This window comes from Petaurus breviceps, unplaced genomic scaffold (genome assembly GCF_028583685.1).
Source record: "Petaurus breviceps papuanus isolate PSGF00001 unplaced genomic scaffold, PetGlider_PUasm1.0 185, whole genome shotgun sequence".
Taxonomy (NCBI): Eukaryota; Metazoa; Chordata; class Mammalia; order Diprotodontia; family Petauridae; genus Petaurus; species Petaurus breviceps.
Window position 1 is genome coordinate 26,690,221 of NW_027185797.1, and position 18,247 is coordinate 26,708,467.

At 44.3% G+C, this 18,247-nt stretch overlaps 1 protein-coding gene across 1 annotated transcript in view; it reads left to right on the plus strand.

Annotated features, from left to right (window-relative positions):
• Positions 1–4,110, plus strand: part of CPVL (carboxypeptidase vitellogenic like) — a 95,047-nt gene extending 90,937 nt beyond the window's left edge. Inside the window, 1 exon segment of the mRNA XM_069088635.1 lies at positions 1,208–4,110. Within this exon segment, the coding sequence (XP_068944736.1) occupies positions 1,208–1,480 (273 nt within the window). The 3' untranslated portion in view covers positions 1,481–4,110.
• Positions 4,111–18,247: the final 14,137 nt, after the last annotated feature.

Consider the following 18,247-nt stretch of genomic DNA (forward strand, 5'->3'; position numbering starts at 1 on the left):
ACCAACCATGTTGGTTTAACTAGAGGATGAGTACAAAGCTGGGGTGCCCAAAGGAGTTTGAGAGGGACAGAAACATGGGATCTCAGGTGGGTACCTGAATTTGTTTGTCTTAAATAGGTTTTTACTTTCCATGCTGCTGATAGTCACAGAGTAAAGAGACATGACAACACTCTGCAAGAATACCATAAAGTTAGCTTAAAAATAAATTCTTTCACAAAACTTGAGTGATCTTTAACTTATCATTTAACATTGAGGTAAGTCAATTAAGCTTGATTTTGTGCTTAACTATAACTCTCCTGTCAAAATACCTTAACCATCAATTCACACACACACACCTGTAATAACAGGTATGAGAGTAGTGTTGTACTCAGCTCCAAGCAGATCAGTGTGGTTGTAATTGAGGCACCATAGTTTAGGAAAGATGTTGGAAACTTGGAGAGTGTCCAAAGGAGGACACCAGGATGGTGAAAGGGATTGGTTATATCATATGATGACTGATTAAAAGGACCTTGGGATGGTTAGGTTGTAGGAGAGATGACTGGAAGAGACCAGGGAACCATCTTCATGCATTTAAAGGGTTGACCCCTAAAATGGGCATCAAGCTTGTTCTAGGAGCCCCGGGGAGAGCTTGCAAAGAGCCCAACTTCAGTTCTGTGTAAGGAAAAACTTCGAAATAGGAGCTGTCCATCATTTGGGAGGTCTTCCTCAGGAGGTGGGGCTTTTCCTCATTGTATTTATTAAGGCAAAAGCTTTCTTGACACTCAGGAGTGTTGCAGAAGGGATTCTTGCTGAGAATTGGATGTAGTGGATGTCTCTGAGGCTCCTGCCAACTCTGAGATTCCTTGATAACTCTATTGCTAATTTGAATACCTGGGTGAAAGTGAATGCCACCTCTGAATGCCAGGAAGGCTTTTCCATTTGCCCAGCTGCTAGTGCCATCCCCTCTAAGGTTAGCTTTTTATGTTCTGGTTTGCATACATTGTCTTTCCCATTAGAATGTAAGCTTCTTGAGGGCAGGGGTCATTTCTGCTCTTTCTTTTTATACTTAGCACAATGTCTGCACATAGTAGACACCTAATAAAGGCTTGTAGGTTGATTGATGGATGTAGCAGTCAGGCACTTCCCCTTGGCTTCCTTAGCCGATGGATTCATTCCATCAAAGCCCCTGAATGTTAACTTCCTGCCTCATATCTAGATCTCATTGCAGGTGCTGATCTACAATGGGCAACTTGATATCATAGTGGCAGCGTCCCTCACTGAACATTCCCTGATGGTCACAAACTGGAAAGGACCCAGTGATTACAAGAAGGTGGACAAAAAAATTTGGAAGGTGCACAGCTCTGACGTGGAAGTAGCTGGTTATGTATGGCAAGTTGGAGATTTTCACCAGGTATGGGGAAAAAAAAAACAGGCAGTGGGGAGGGGAAAGGGCTCCCCAGAACATCTTTTGTTGTCGCTGAATTGTTTCAGTCCTGCCTGACTCTTCATGCCCCATTTGGGGTTTCCTTGGCAGAGATACTAGAATGGTTTGCCATTTCCTTCTCCAGTTCATTGTACAGGTGAGGAAACTGAGGTAAACAGTGTTAAATGACTTGCCCAGGGCCACCAGCTAGTAAATGTCAAATTTGAACTCAGGTCTTCCTGACTCTGTGTGGTACTCAATCAACTCTGTCACCTAGTTTGCTCACCCCAAATATCTAGCAGCTCTTCCAAAGCCAGGGGGTCATTTACTGAATAGGGAGTTTCTAGGTTTCCGCTATTGCAGACATGATCATTAACAGTGAGGCAGAATGTGGGAAGGCGGCATGTGAAATTCTCTATTTCACTTGTGCCCTCCGGATATCTCATCGAGGAGTTAAAGTGACCTGGAAACTTGCAGGCTATCACAGCCAACTACAGGGGCTGGCAGGTCCTGCTGAACTGGAAAAACTCCAAAGCATGAGCCTCTGCATGGATGATGTGACTTTATTCAAAGAGCAGGCTAGCCAAGTTTGGAGAGCCTCATCCCAGAGATGGCCAGACAAAGTGAAGGATATTTTGGCTTCTGAAAACCCATCTGCTAAGTTCTAAGAGAGCTGCCATTTGCATTGGTAGAAGGAGTACCCATGTTGATTAAATGATAGATTCTTAAGGTACTGAGGTACATTTAGCCAAGAGTACTCATTTTTTTAAATTAAGAAATTCCCTTGGTTACATGAATGTAATCAAATAGTTCTGTGCAATAAAATCCGATGACTATAATGAATACAGGGAAACATGGAAAGATTTATATGAACTGATGCCATGGGAAGTAAATAGAGCCAAGTAAACAATATATACAATAATTACAATAATGTAAGTAGAAAGAACAATAATCACAAAACTATCAAAAAATGAATGTTGTGAAACTACAAAGCACAAACTTGGTCCCCAAGAAAAGATGTGAAGAGTCACCTCCCCACATTCCTTTGAGAGGTGAGGATGGGGCGGGGTCCACAGATATGGAATGAGGCATAATATTAGGGTTGGGTTTTTTGGGGGGTGGGGTGAGGAATGTATTGATTAGTTTTGCCAAGTGTTTTTTTTTTTCCTATTCTTCCTTAAAAAAAGATCTTTGTTGTAAGGGATGACTTGGGGAGAGGTTCAGAGGAGGAAGAAAGGGAAATTTAAGCAATGCAAAACCAAAAAGATATCATTAAAATTTATTTTAAAAAGAAAATCTCTTGGATAGGATGGACATTTTTTAAAAATGTTATTGATATCAGGTCTTTCTATCACCTTGATTTCCCAATATATCCTTCCTCCCAGAGAGCCATTCCTTATAACAAATTATAAAAAAGGAAAAAGGCGGCAGTTCATTGTCAAACATGCTCAGTCGTGTATACAATGTTCCACACTAATGGTTCCCAATCTCTTCAGAGCAGAGAGGGAGATTTTATCATATCTTTTCTTTGGGACCAACCTTGGTCATTATAATTTTATTACAATGGCTTGGTCATTACAATATTACATTACAATATTCAGTTTTTATTTTTTTTAATCTTCACATTCACATTCTCTTTTTGTCAACTTCATTGTGCATCAGTTCACACAAATCTTCTCCCATGTTTTTCTGTATTCTTCCTATTGACCATTTCTTATAACACTGTTGAAGTCCATCACATTTGTGAACCACAGTTGACTTGGGTGCCTAATCTTTGAGCTAACTCCTTTGGGACAAGGCCATGTTTTGGGGACTTCAGGACATGCCTTGTGTTGTAATAATTTTGTACCAGGTAACAGTCATCGAAGATCCATTCGTGGAGCAGCACATCGGGTAGCTAAACTTGAAATCCAGAAGACCTGGGTGCAAATCTTTCCTCTGTGTCATACTAGTTACATGACTTGGCAAAGTCATTTTACTTCTCCAGGCATTAATTTCCTTATCTGTTATATGAGGAGGCTGGAGATGGTTTCAGAGATCCCCTTCAGCTGTAAATCTATGGTATAAGTTGGGAAACTTGAACATACTTGGGATACACAAATCTACTCATGTGTTGTTCAGATAAAGAGCTATATACAGGGACTGAAGGCAATACATTGCCCTTAGTAAGTGCTCAATACATGTTTGTTGACCTGATCTGAATTAACCTTGTCTCCAGAACTTATTTTGAGGTGAAAGCTTTGAGCTTGTTGAGCTTAGGGAGGGCAAGTGTTGAATCTATCAGGATACTTGGAAGGGCCTCAAAATCATAGCATGCCTCTGTCCATAATTCTCAATGTGCTCTTAAAATATGGTGCCCTCAATTCAATCCAATAAATATTTATTAAGGGCAGGAACAATATTAGGTTGGGTGGGTGGGAGTTTACAAAGACAAAAAAAAAAGATATAGTCTCCCACCCTCAGGGAGCTTCCTGAGATATACTAGCAGAAATAAGATCAATAGCTAAATAACTGTAGCAGCAGATTGTAATTCTGTACTTACAGAGTTGTTTGAGAGTTGAGAAGTTGATCATTAATAAGTAAGAGGAATCAAGGAGGAAAGTTTTCATAGAGGTGCAGTCACCGCACTGGACTTTGAAGGAAGGAACTGGTAATCGGAGGTGGGGAGACATGTAACACCTACACAGTTAAGAAAATGCAGACAATATACTGAGTAATTTAAAGAGGGAGAGAGAACTGGCACCTGGGAGGGATCTGGAAAGGCCTCATGTAGGAGGCAGCCCTCGAGCTGTGTTTGGAAGATGGTGGAGGCTGGCGGAAATCCGTTCCGGACATGGCAGACCCACAGCTGCCGCCTCCACCTGTTATCAGCAGCCTTGCCCTCAGTGTCAATGGAGATCTCAGCTGTGTGGCATTTGCTGGGGCAGGCCCCTGACTTTTTGTCTGAACCCACCTGGCAGGCCAGACTGCCTCTCCGGGGAGATATCACGCCCCAGAGGTGGAAAAGGCAGCTTGGCTTCCAGGCTAATGCTTGTGGCCAATATCTGCCAAGGTCCCTTGACCCTCCTTGAAAAGACAGAACCCATCTGGGGATGAAACAGTGCTTTTCTGTCTGCCAGAAACAGGGTAAGGAAAGGAGCGAGAGCCACATGTGTTAGCTCTGGGGAGGATTTCACCGCTCAGCAAGGGATCTGCATTTTATATAGGTGATTTTCAAATGTTGGCGGAGATCCTTCTCCCTTACTGTTCCAATATTGCAAGAGGTGGGGGCTGGGGAGGAGGGGAGCAGAGGGAAAAACCATGCAGTAACAAAGGCATTCTCTGTGAAGCTCAGTTCTTGGAACTCTGTACAAATGTCAAGCGTCTAATAATGAAAAAACCGGACCTCAACTGTAGACCTGCTTTTCAGCATTCGCTGCATAAAACAGAAGCGTGTGTCTCTGTTTGCCAAGAAAGAAAGCTTGCTTTCTGCCAAGCACCACAGCTCTTCATTTTAAGACTGAAACCAAAGTCGACCTGTCTCTGGGTGGGGGCCCACAATTGTCCTCTAACAAGGATGACAACCTTCCCCCAGCCCCAGCCTCCCACATTCAGGAAGGCCCCAGCAAGCTTCTCTGGAAACTGATCCCCATTGCATTCGTAACCAGAAAATGACCATGAGTTTGACTATGCGTCCAGCCTGGCTTTTAGCAATCAGACTAAAGGGTGAAGGCTGGGGAAGTCTCAGTTGCCCCTCCTCCACTCCACTCCCTCCCCTTTGTATTTTCTGTACTGGGGTTTTGAGATCCCAGAATCATAGATGCCAAGATTGGAAGAAGCCTCAAAGGTTAGACAAGTTATCAACTTTCCAACTTGACTGGCAAATGTTTTCTCAGACTTCATGGGGACCTCGCTCTACCTCATAAGACACACCATCCCCCTTTGGGGTGATTCATTGCCAGGGAAGTTTTCCTTGCCCCCAGTCTGCAGTTTCTCCCACCTTTAATATTTTGTGTTTGTTGCTTGTAAAGCTTGGCAGCTAACTAGCCCTGTGACCATAAGCAAATCACGTTCTGTTTCTCGGTCTCAATTTCCTCTTCGTTCTTTAGGTAGACATAATGATTGCTGTGGTCCAGCTCTAAAACTCTACAATTCTGCATTATTTCATACTTTAGAGGTCTGTGATTGCACTGTTATGGGTCTCCCTTCTAGCAGACAGCACAGCCCCAGTCTTGAAGGTGGTCATAGCTCAAAAATCCATCTTCCTGTGGCCAACCTGTTGATAAATTCTCTGAACTTAGCTTTTCTTTGAAAAATAGGCATGTGCTCTGTTATCCTGAGAACAAATAGAGTGCCTTCCTGTAGGTATTTGAGTTGGGTAGGACCCTCTGAGATGTTTGTTTTGAATGTGAGCTCTTTTCCGGGAGGGGTTGTTTCATTTTGTGTGTATTCACATTCCCAGTCCCTTTGGCATAGTTGGTGCTTAATAAATGTTTACTGTTTGCTTGATTGATGGATTAATGTAGGGGAAAGAACACTAGCTCTGGAGTCAGATCTGACTTCAAATTCTGCCCCTAGTACTTATTGCCTGTGTGGCACATCGCTGCCCCCTTCCTCAGCTTCTTCAGCTCTCTGCCCATGTGGACATCAAAGACCTGAAGTCACCTCCTCACAGTGATGTCCACAGTGGAACACTGAAATTGGATGAACCCATGACCAAGTCCCAACAGCCCCACTGCATTTGTGGCTGTGTAGCCCAAGACAAGTCACTTCATCTCTCCATTTTCCCCCATTGATAAAATGGAGGAGAACAGGACTTGGTCATTGTAAGGATCAGGTGAAATGATCTATTTGGAAGCAGGAGAAACCCCCTGGGGGTATGCGCTGTTTCATTTTCACCTTCGTATCTTCAGAGCCTTGCATAGTTCCTTGATAAATGCAGGTTGTTTTGAAAGGCCATTCCCAAAGTCTGGAAGGTGCCCCCTTCTTACCGCGGCCTCATGGCGTCTCCCTAGTCCTTAAAGGTGCAGCCCCAGCATCACCTTCTGCATGAAGCTCTTCCTGATCCCCGCAGCTTCCATGGCCCTTCCTCTCTAAACACCTTGTATTGACTACTTTGTATTTCATTGTACTCTCTATTGTTTCTCTATGTATTTATAGATGTCCTGGCTGCTTTGCCTTCCCTGTTAGAGTGTAATCTCCTTGTTGGTAGAACTTGTTTCTTTGCAGAATGTACAATGCGGAAAATACAAAGCATAGTGGTTCTTAATAAGTGCTTTTTTTCAAATATTAAGCACAAATAATGGGTGTTTGATGAAAGCTTATTGATTGATTGATACAGGGGAAAGAATGCTGGCTTTAAGTTAAAGTTCTGAGTTCCAGTTCTACCTCTGACACTTAATTGCCTGTATGACCTTGGTCAAAGCATTCACTTCCCAGGCAGCCTCAAAGCTCTCCATCTGTTGGTTGATTGTTGTCCTTCCTGTTCTAAGAGGACCGCAGTGATATCACTACATTGAGGTCCAGGTTCAGTGTGTCCCATTGTGTGGCTCATCAGACCAATATGAGCTTGGAAGGCTGCACGGCAGCTGGGCACAAATAGTCCAGATGGATAGTTGAAGTAGAGATGTCTCTAAATTTACACATCTCACATTTCTTTTGAGCTACTATAATTCTACTTCGCTCATAGAACACAGCACCTCTATGCTAGACAGTCCTGTGCTAGTGTCTCCCGTGTATCACAACCAATTTCAAAGTTCTTCAGAGAGACCTTGAGAGTTTCCTTGTCTTCTTCCTTCTGACCATGTGAGCGCTTGCCCGGTGTGAGGTCTTAGTAAAATAGTCTTTTAGGGAAATGTACAAACATGGTCAGCCCATCAGAACTGAACTCTTTGCAGCAGAGTGTGCATGCTTGGCAGTTTAGTTCGAGAAAAGACTTCAGTGTCTGGCACTTTATCTTGCCAGGTGATTTTCAGAATCTTCCTAAGGCAATTCAAATGGAAGAGATTCCGTTTCCCGGCCTGGCACTAGAATACTTTCCAGGTTCCATAGGCATACAACAATGAGGTCAGCATGTGATCATCTGTAATAGAAAGGGGTCACTAGATGGTCCCTGAGGGCTCTTCCCTCTCTAAGCCTATGATTCTATGACTGACAGATGGAATTAACATAAACAGAAGTTATTCTCCTTTCACTTCCCTTGGTCTAATTTTGTTGTTGAAGCTCAGAATATTAACCCAAAAACTTAGCCTGAGCTATGGTATGTGAAGAAAACTAAGCACAATGAAAAAGGAATGTTTTTAGTTGTATTGGAGGAAAGAGAAGAATTCAAGAAAGGATAGCACCAGTGCTTTAGGTAGTGGGCAAAATGATCCTTTTTAAAGACTAGATCTGTGGTGTCATTCAAGTACAGAACTCCTTCTTTCAGTGCAGGTCAATCATCACCTATTTTGCAACTTACAGCTTTTGAGAGTTGCCTGGGCACTGAGCAGTTAAGCCACTTACTCAGGGACCCACAGCCATTATGGGCCAGAGGTGGCATTGAACCCTCATCTTCCAGATTCTGGGGCTGACTTTCTTTCTACTCTGCCAGATTGCCTTTCCCATGGGGCAGTCAAATCATGGACAACAGAAAGAAGCCAGCATTATACAACTCCAATTTTGCTTCTGTTTTCTCTCCACCAATGGAAATGATTTTTGGACTGGAAGGAATGGAAAGAATGGCTAATAGGGAACTGAACCTCAGGATAACAAGTTTATAATCAGAAAAGCATCTAAATAAATGCCTTTGATTTGGTGAGTCACCAAATCCAGACAAGCTACAGCCCAGTCTATTAAACCATCGTCCAGTACACCACTGGAGTCCAAAGGCCATGCCAGGCAAGCATAAATTTTGAGAATGAGCCCCACAGAAGCAGTACTGCTGTCTGAGGTCCAACCGAGCTGAACGTGGAGAGGCTCCTTATCACGCAGTCAGCCTAGGGATGGGATGTGTCATTTGGCCATGGCCATCTGTGAAACAAGAGAAATACAACATGCCCCTCTTCTATTACTGCAGAGGTGGTGGCAGAGCTTCTGGAAATGGAGCAGGGAGGGGGATTTGTAGTTCACTTGTACACACTGAACTTAACCACTGGCACTCTGAGAGATTCTTGTCCAGTGACCAACTGGTCCACGAAGGGGGCAACCCAGAAATGACCATCTGTCTTCCTCATTTTGTCTTGTTTTCCCCCAATAATTGGGACTCCCGCTCCCCCCTTGATAATTCTTCCTTTCAATTCAGAATCGCCTCATAAAGGTTTTTATGTACTTCTAAAGGAATAGAAACTTCTGTTTGTGAGGCATTTTCAGAATCCTGGGCTGCCATGTCTTGATTAGAATAAAGCAACTGACAAAGACAATGACATTTCCATTTGGCTAATCGTGAGGAGAAGGGAAGAAAAGGCTTGAGTGTTGTTTTCTTATTAAGGAGGAAAGGGACTGCTAAACAGATTTCAGAAAGTGACTGCCAAGGGCAGTTAAGTCCCTGGAATATGGTTTTGGCTTTGATGGAGAAATTGCTCAGCTGCATCTCAAAATGAGCCTCAGCCCTATTACCTCCTGCTAAGAGGAGGACCTGAGGTCTAGAGCTTTTTTCCAAGTCTCCAGGTGCTGGGAAATGTGATCCACTTCAATGAAGCATTTATTAAGAATCCATGGTGGGCTGGATAAGGTGAATAGGAAGACGACCAGAAAGCAATTCCTACCCTCAAGGAGGTTAGTCTACTAGTTACACCAGTTAGCAAGTACAAAGTAATTTCAAGGTGAGAAAGTGCTAATGGGGATTAGGAGAGGCTTCCCCGAGGAGGTGACGCCTCCTCTGTGCTTTGAAAGAAGATAGATCAAGTCCTCCTGTTGCCTTGTAGAAGACAATCCGAAGAAGGAGAGTCTAGACCCTTTTGGTCACACTCTCCTGTTCAGTGAGTCATTAATGAGAATATCATCAAAGCTCTTTCTTGTTAACCTAATCGTATGGTGTAAATCATCTAGAGATTTACAGCAGAAGCTAATGAGGCCACATGGGGAACTAGGCTTCCTTCCTCTCATTAAAAGCTAGAGCCAGCCTCAAGCAGTCAACCATTGGTATCCATTACTCGATTTCTATCTATCCAGTTAAAGTCAGCAATGATTTTTCAAGTGCCCACTACACGCCAGACATTGTTCTAAGTGCTGATGGGACAGAAACAAAGGCAAAAATGAAACAGACCTTGCCCTGAAGGTGCTTATATTCTAATGGCACCAACAATGGCAACCACAGAAGACCAAAATGGAAAATAACCCAAATGGAGCCGTCCCTTTATTTCCCCTTCAAACCCAGATGAATTTTGTCCCTGTGTAAACATTGAATCTTGCTATGTGATGCTCCATGGTGGCTTAATTTATCAGTCATCCAACAAGCATTTACGGAGTGCCTACTTTGTGGTTAGGCACAGTGCTGGGCTCTAGGCTTGGGAAAAAAGACGAAAGAGCCCCTGCCTTTAACAAACTTGCATTCTGCTGGGGGAGACAGCATACACACATGTAAGTAGTGTGTACAGAATAAATTAGGGGACAATCAGATTCCAATTCAACATGCCCTTACTGCGTGCATGACATTGTTCAATATTAGGTTTACCAAGGTAAGAAAGAAGCTTACCTTCAAAGGATGAGCAAGGAGACAGCACGGTCATTAATTAAACACAAAGCCATCTGAGAAGGGGAGAATCCTTGCACCTCAGTAAGGGTAAGGAAGAGGTGGAATCCTCGAAGAAAGAAGATTCTGGAGGGGCTTGGAGGTGACATAGACTTGCACTCCAGACTCCCTGGACTTCAAACACTGGGGTTCAGCCAGTACAAAGGCACAGTGATGAACTCTGTGTAAAGTTGGGAACCTGGTCTGGCTGAAAAGGAGTGACATAGAATAAGCTGGAAAGGGAGGCTGGAGGGAGATTGGATTTGGAGGGCCTTTAAATCCAGACAGAGGAGTCTCTATTTTATCCCCAATGTTAGTGACTGTACTCTCTCGTGGATGTCTAAGACACCCTTGGAGTCCAGCCCTCTGGCTTTCCTGTGGTTTTGTCAGCAGTTTGAATGAGCTCTTACATACCAGCAGCCTGTTTAGTAAGTTTTGTGCCCACTCCCACCCTCCCCCAAGAAGGGGACGGCCTCGGCTGTCTGAAATCCTCCTCTACACCCTTCACCCTAATCCCCCACATCCCAGTCCCCATCGGCGGTATACACTTCACAGGCTTGCACAGCGGCCTTTGTCCTCTCAGAGCATTGAGCATCCCAGGATATCCCACGGTAGCTGGAAGGGGACCTGAGCAGCCATTTAGGTCCGCCTGAGACAGAACAAACAAATGCCCTGCATTACCTTCCCAAGGGAGTGGTCATCCTGCCTCTGCCTGAAGGCCACCAGCAATGTGAATGTGGGCTACGAAGAACTGTGCAGAGCCAATGGAATGCTGGGTGGGGAGTTCACGGACCTGGCTTCAAATCCCTGTTCTGTTACTTCCATCTTATATGCCCTCAAGCAGGTCCCATAACCTCACTAGGCCTCAGTTTCCTCCAGATTGGATGAGAAATCCTCTGAGATCACTTGTATCTCTAAATTTGGGCTTCTTTAACATACTCAAAGTGCTGTTGTAATGAAGATAATGTATGGTACTTTGTAAATCTTAAAGTACTATGTAAACATTAGCTATATTATTATTACTGTCCTGATCTTTGCACCAAAGGAAAGGGAACAAGCATTTATTAAGTGCCTACTGTGTTCCAGATGCTGTGCTAAGCACTTTACAAATACCATCTCATTTGATTCTCTGGGAGGTAGGGGCCATTATCCTCCCTGTTTTACAACTGAGGAAACTGAGACAAACTGAGATTGAATGACTTGGTGAGGGTCACACAACTAGAAAGTGTCTAAGGTCAGATTTGAACTCAAGTCTTCCTGGTCTCAAGCCCAGTGCTGTATCCATTCTACCACCCAAAGAGTTGAGTACTTTCCAAGGCATTGTGGTCTTGGTGTATCACGGTGACAGAAAGCCTTGGTTTCCTCCTCTTTCTCATCACCCTTTCATTATGGATACAGTGCTAGTTCTTTGTTCTTGAGGACCAATGATGTCACAGGTGATGTCTCAACTAGCACATGAATTGGATTTAAGTGAAGCAGAACTGCACAAGGTCTCAGCCTCACTCTCTCTTCCAGAGTCATCACAGTCCAATGGCAGGACAAAAGTCAAGATGGCGGGTGATGGCCCAGGAAGGAGCAGAAGAGGAATTTGAACTGAGGTCTAATGACTCCAAGTTCATCATTGTTTTAGGTGGATCATGTTTCTTCTTTCCCTATCTCTCTAGCTAATCTGGAATTTGAGAGATAATGTTTCTTTAAAAGCTTAGGTGAAAAAAAGTGCTAAATATTATTTATTGGACAAGTCTGAAGCTAGCTCCTTGGTATCCAGTTACCACTTGCCTGTGGCTCAGAAACATTCCCAGAAAGAGGTTGGGGGTGGTGGTGAGGAGTTTCACATGTCCTTAAATTACAGCATAAGAAAAGTAAAGAAAAGTGACTAACTGGAATAATTACCCTTTTAAAAAACATGGCAGACACAATGATAAAAAGCTATCTGAAACATGTCTTCCCCGATTAAGTCAAGTATTAGGGATTTGGTGGTTTTATCAATATCAAGCTTCTAATACATATGGAAGGAGGGGGGAGGAAAGAACGAGTTGGAATTTGGATGCAGGGATGTAAAAACTGAAAAACAAACTAATGACAACAACAAAAACATACTCCCCACTAAAATATTTGGCAGCTTTCTAGTCAACTTTCGTCCAGAATGCAGTTTGTGTTCCTAATGTTTGTTATTTTTTCTACAGTCACTGGATCCACTTAGAGTGACTCTGGTTCCTTCCAGCCATCACTCTGAGGGTTCCAGATATCTGGATCCCCACTTCTCTCCTTGCTTCTGGATCACTTTGTTTTTTTTTTTCTCTCCAAACACTCCCTCATGCTCCTTCCCCCTTTTATAAATCTCCAGACCTTTCTATTCTTAAGGAGTATCAACATTTCATTTTTGTCTTTGTATCTCTAGTGCCCAACACAGACCTGGTACACAGTAGGTGCTCAATATATACTTGCTGTTTGATTCATCTCCAAAAAGGACAAAGGGGTTTTGTTTTGTTTTAAAGTAGAGACATGCTTAGCATTGGTAATCAGGGGTTTCCAAGCATGTAGTAGGTATGTAATACGTGTTTGTTGATTGACTTAATGATAGATTTCCTATTTTCACCAGCCCATTCAGTTTAATACCAGATTAGAATTAACTTCACCTCTCCAGGTCCAACTTGACCAACATGAGTTCTCCTGTTAGGGAATTTTGATTCCAAGGTTGTCCTCAAGCCTTGCCTAGATTTGAGGGCTACAGAGGTAGATTGTTCCAACTCTCATTTCACCCCCACACAAGCTTGCCTGGGAGAAACAAGCAAAGGGTAAATCCCTGCATCCTGCTCTGGCCTAGTGCCAGAAATCTACATCAGAGAGTAGACTTGGCACCTTCTGCTCCTCATTCTTCTGGGCCTTCACATGCCAGCACTTACCCGTTATTACTCACCCATTTGTGCAGCTGGCATTTCTCACATCTGGTCTGCAGCAGTCTTCACTGGCCTAGTTTCCTTGTGCCCTAGGGAAAAAGCCACCAAGTGTTCCACCTCTGCTGCTTTATAACTTGAAATTATATCAACTAAGATCACAGAAGAAAGCCAGTTATCCAGTCAGCATGCATTTATTAAGCACTTACAGTAAACCAGGTGCTGTGCTAAGGTACTAGGGATGCCAGGAAAGGCAAAAACTCTCCCTATCTTCAAGGAACTCAAAGTCCAATAATGGGAGAGAGAACAGATAACTTGTTCTTTTTTTTTTTATAAGTGCTTTGCACTGTAGGCTCTTCAAGAAGCACCTTTTGTCCAGGCTCTTTCGATGTGACCTGGAAAGCTGATCCCAAAGGGGTCTTAGCTTGCTTGGGACGATTGCTGAAGTCCCTTCCAAGGTTCAGATTCTGTGATTCTATACAGGCACTGCCCACAACTCCAATTCAGCCCATAGGCTCCTATATTGGGAGCTGGGAAAGGCTTTGCAGGTCACCCTCCACATTTTGCAGCTAAGGAAACTGAGGCCCAGAAAGGGTGAGTACCCCAAATCCATGAAGCTACCTGGTTGGCAGAGCGGGGATTCAAACCAGGTCTTTGACTCTCACTGTTCTTTCCACGAATACATATTAATCGTCTCTGGTCCAAGGCTCTATTTAGTTACATCTCAGCGATGCTGGCTTCCAAGAGTTTCTGTGTGTTTTTGTTTTTCTCTGCCTTTACTTCTCACCCAGTTTCCTCCACAAGAGCTTTTTGTTTGTTTTTTGACTATTACTACAGGACTGGCTGCTCACCAGTTGTCAAGGGGGAAAAAATCTTTCCGGGAGGTAGGGGTTGGCGATTTCATCAACGTGGGGAACTCCTAGTATGGAAGCAGAGGCCACCCATGCAGATCAGCGACTCATCTGGTACTAAGTGTCTTGGAGAGCTACTCCAGGCCTTGAGAGGTTACATAGTTTGCCCAGGGCACATGGCTATTCTGTCCCCATGGCCAGCCTTCCACCATGCTGTCTCTTATCAAGGATAGGCTGAGAGAATATGGAACTAGAAACATTTCCCTCAGAGCTTTGGCAGTCTTGCAGCAGCCCCGTCAGCCAATCAGCTTCTTTCCAATGACACACACAAGAACAAAAGAGACAGCAGTGCTGCCTATGGAGCAGGGAGACTTGGATCTAGTCTAGTCAATAAGCATTTATTAAACACCTACTACATGTCAGGAACTGTGCTAAGCACTGGAGTTACAAAGAAAGGAAAAAGGAAAAACAAGTTCCCATTCTGCAGGAGCTCATGGTCAGATGGAGGAGACAACATGCAAACCCACACGTACAAATAAGATATATGCATCCTAAACTGGACGTTGCTGTTTGTTCTTCATTCTCAAAGAGGAAACTGGACCTCGCCTCACAGGGAAGGCACTAAGATTAAAAGGATTGGGAAGGGCAATCTGCAGACGATGGGACTTGAGCTGAAACCTGATGGAAGACAGGGAAGGCTGGGAGGCAGAGATGAGGAAGGAGAACACGCCAGGTATGGGGAACAGCCAGTGCAAGTGCCTGGCATGGGGAAATCAAGAAGACCTGATTTCAAATCTAGTCCCTCAGATAGTGTGTGACCCTGGACAAGTCACTTAACTGCTGTCTGCCTCAGTTTCCTCATCTATAAATGAGGATAATAATAGCACCTGCTTTCCAAGGTTGTTGTGAGGACTGAATGAGATGATATTTGCAGACCTTAACGTGGTATAAAGTGCTAAAGGGCACAGGAGTCTGTGCCCCTGGATTACAGGGCTGAGGTCTGAGAAGACTGGGAAGGGAGGAAGGGGCCAAGCTATGGAGGGCTTTAAAAGTCAAACAGGATTTTACATTTGATCCTGGAGGTGATTGAACAGGGGAATGACATGGTCACATCTACCCTTCAGGAAAATCAATTCCATGGCTGACTAGAGTGTGGATGGTAATGGGGGGAAACAGGCACCAGGATCAGCCTATGGCAATAGTCCAGGTATGAGGGGCTCTCTGACTCTCACATTTATGCAACCTGGGGCAAGTCCCCAAATCTCTGAGTCTCAGTTTCCTTATCTGTAAATTGGGGTTGTTGGTCTGAATGCCATTAAGGCGCTTCAGAATTAGCACTCTGTGATCTAAGATATTAGGAGAGGAGACAGACCAGAACCCAGTCCCCTGTGGATCGGGTTAGGCTGAAGGACTTCAAATTCTAAAATATTTATAATCTTTTTGAAGGAACAATGACTTGGGGAGTTTCTGGGTTGTTTCTTTTTCCTTTCTCTTTAAAAAACACAAGTTAGTTCCTGAAGACGAGGGAAATTGTAAACAATAGCGACTTCCAACTCAACTCTGATTATTTGCCAAGACTTGGAACAGAATTCCCCTGTCGTTTTTGGTCTTACTCTAAAAGACTGATTAACATAAAAAGAATGCTTCCAAATTAAGTTCCCCAAATATGCACTTACTTAATCATGGGGGAGCTAATTTATTGCATTATTTCAAATATAAATTGGCTTACATGTCCATTTACTGACGTCTAACAGGCAGCTGAGAGATGGGAGGGAGGATTTTCTTCCTAGTTGTTGAACCATTTACTGTGAGTGGTTTTTAAAAATCTATTAGAATTTTGCAGACAGTTATTTTATTAAGTGGAAAATGGATAAATACTTATTAGGAAGCCTTGCCCACAAATTGAGTGGCTTTTTGGAAATCGATGGCATTTGGGGAAAGAAAGAAGTATGGGCGGTGAGAGGGGGGAAGGTTTGTTGTTTTAAATTGGGATTTAGCCAAAATGAGCCAAGTTGCTCACAGGAACGTAAAACAAAGGAGAGACAGAGAGATAGAGATAGAGAGACAGGAGACAGAGACAGATAGAAAAGAAGAGGAAGGAAGGAGAGAGAAGAGAGTAGATAGAGGAGGAGGAAGTAGAAAAAAAGAGAAAAGGGAGAAAGGAGGAAGAAAGAAGGCGGAAGGTGGGAGGGAGGGGAAAGAAAAGAGCCAGAAGGGGGAGGGGCAGGGCTAACCCTCACAGTTTTCTTTATCTGGAAGTTGGCTCTCACAGTCAGCTTATCTTGGGTGAGGACACAACATTTCAGCTTCACTGGCTCATCTGGCGAGAGGTTGGCATTTTCGTGCAGACTGGCACTAAACCAACCAGTGTCAGCATGGTCATCATTCCTCCATCTGGCAGGCCCTGAATCCTAGATGACTTCTTAGAGTCATGGGAACCCAGGAGGTTGTGGGCCTAGAGCCATGCTGAACCCAGAGAACTGCCTGGTCTAAAGCTGTCCCAAAATCCAGGTCATTTCTTAAGAGGCAACTAGCTGGTGGTCCTGGAGTTAGAAATCAAGAAGACCTGATTTCAAATCTAGTCCCTCAGATAGTGTGTGACCCTGGACAAGTCACTTAACTGCTGTCTGCCTCAGTTTCCTCATCCGTAAATGGGGATAATAATAGCACCTGCTTTCCAAGGTTGTTGTGAGGACTGAATGAGATGATATTTGCAGATCTTAACGTGGTATAAAGTGCTAATTATTATTATGAGAATTCATAGCATTTTTTAAAAAGCAATTGGGGTTAAGTAACTTGCTCAAGGTTACACAGCCAGTTATTTCTGGGTGTGGTGCTAAATATCTGAGCCCGGATTTGATCCCCAGGTCATCCCAACACTGGAGCTGGGGCTCTTATTCACTGAGCCACCTGGCCACCCCTAATTCATAGCATTTTTTAAAGGAGAGCAAAGGACCTCATAGATCAATTAACCCAGATGTGCCACTTAATAAATGAAGAAACAGAGATACAGACAAGTGAACAGTGTTGACTCAGGTTATGTGGGTGGTAAGTGGCAGAGCCAGGAATAGAACCCAGCCAAGTACTTGCTGCCCCTACCTGGTTCCAATGCATCAATGACAAAAAAACAATTTCACTAACTTTGGAGTCAGTGGTCTTGGATTTAAATCTCATTTCTGCTGCCCCGCTACCTGCATGACCTTGGGTCAGTCATGTCCTTGGCTTTTGGTTTCTCCATCATTTTCCCCATTAGAATAGAAGCTAATTCAGGACAGGAGGTTGTCTTGCTTGCTTACATTTGTCACCCCAGGGACTTAGCTAGTGCATGACAATAAATAATTCTCTCTCTCTTTCTCTGTCTCTCTGTCTCTGTCTCTGTCTCTCTCTCTCTGTCTCTGTCTCTCTGTCTCTTTCTCTGTCTCTCTGTCTCTGTCTCTCTCTCTCTCTCTCTTTCTCTCTCTGTCTCTGTCTCTCTGTCTCTCTGTCTCTCTCTCTTTCTCTCTCTCTTTCTCTCTTTCTTTCTCTCTCCCTCCCCCCTCCTTCCCTGCCTCCCTCCCTGTCTGTCTATCCATCCATCCATCTGTAGAAGGAGACAGTTGTACCAGCTCCCCCTCTATGATCTGCAGGGATCCTATGATGCCAAGTAGATTAAAAGCCCTGTGTGTGTGGGGGGGGGGAGGCTGGAATTCCTTCCTCTTCCTGGGAAACTGAAGCCATGCTGGAATCCAGCTAGAGCTTCTAGAGCAGTTCTGGACCCCCCAGGACCCTGCAGGCTCTTGGTGGACCTTGGGAAAGTGGCCTGTGTGGGGATTATTCAGCATGCCCTGGGGAGGGCTGGAAAGGTCAAGAGGCAAAATGTCCTGCTGCTGTCTCCGAGGCCAGGCAGACAGGAAGCCAGGGTCACTGAGAAGGTAAGCAGAGACACTAGCTCCTCACTGGTCCCATTGTTCCTGGGGACAGAACCTGGAGCCTCTGAGGCGTCTCTGGCAGTGTGAGCAGGGTCTGTTTTCCATCTGAAGGTAGAAGCTGGGGAGCAGGGCAGAAGGACTTGTTAGTGTGTGACTGCCCCATCGCCAGCTGAACTCTTGAAGGCCAAGGCTGCCTTTGCAGGAACCAGATATCTGTGTCATTTAAAGCCTTTCCAACCCATCCAGTTCTTCCTCCCCTTTCAGTCTCCTTACATCCTCATTAAGTTTAGCCATAGTGACCTGTTTGCAGGTCCCCACACAGGACATCTCCTGCTTCCCTGCCTTTGCATTGTCTGTCCCCCATGCCTGTGATGCCCTTCCTTCTCACCTCCACCTCCTGACTTCCTTCAGAACTCACCTTAAGGCCCATCTTCTACAGGAGTCCTTTCCTAGTGCCTCCCACTCAGTAGGGCCTTCCTTCTGAGATAATTTTCCATTTC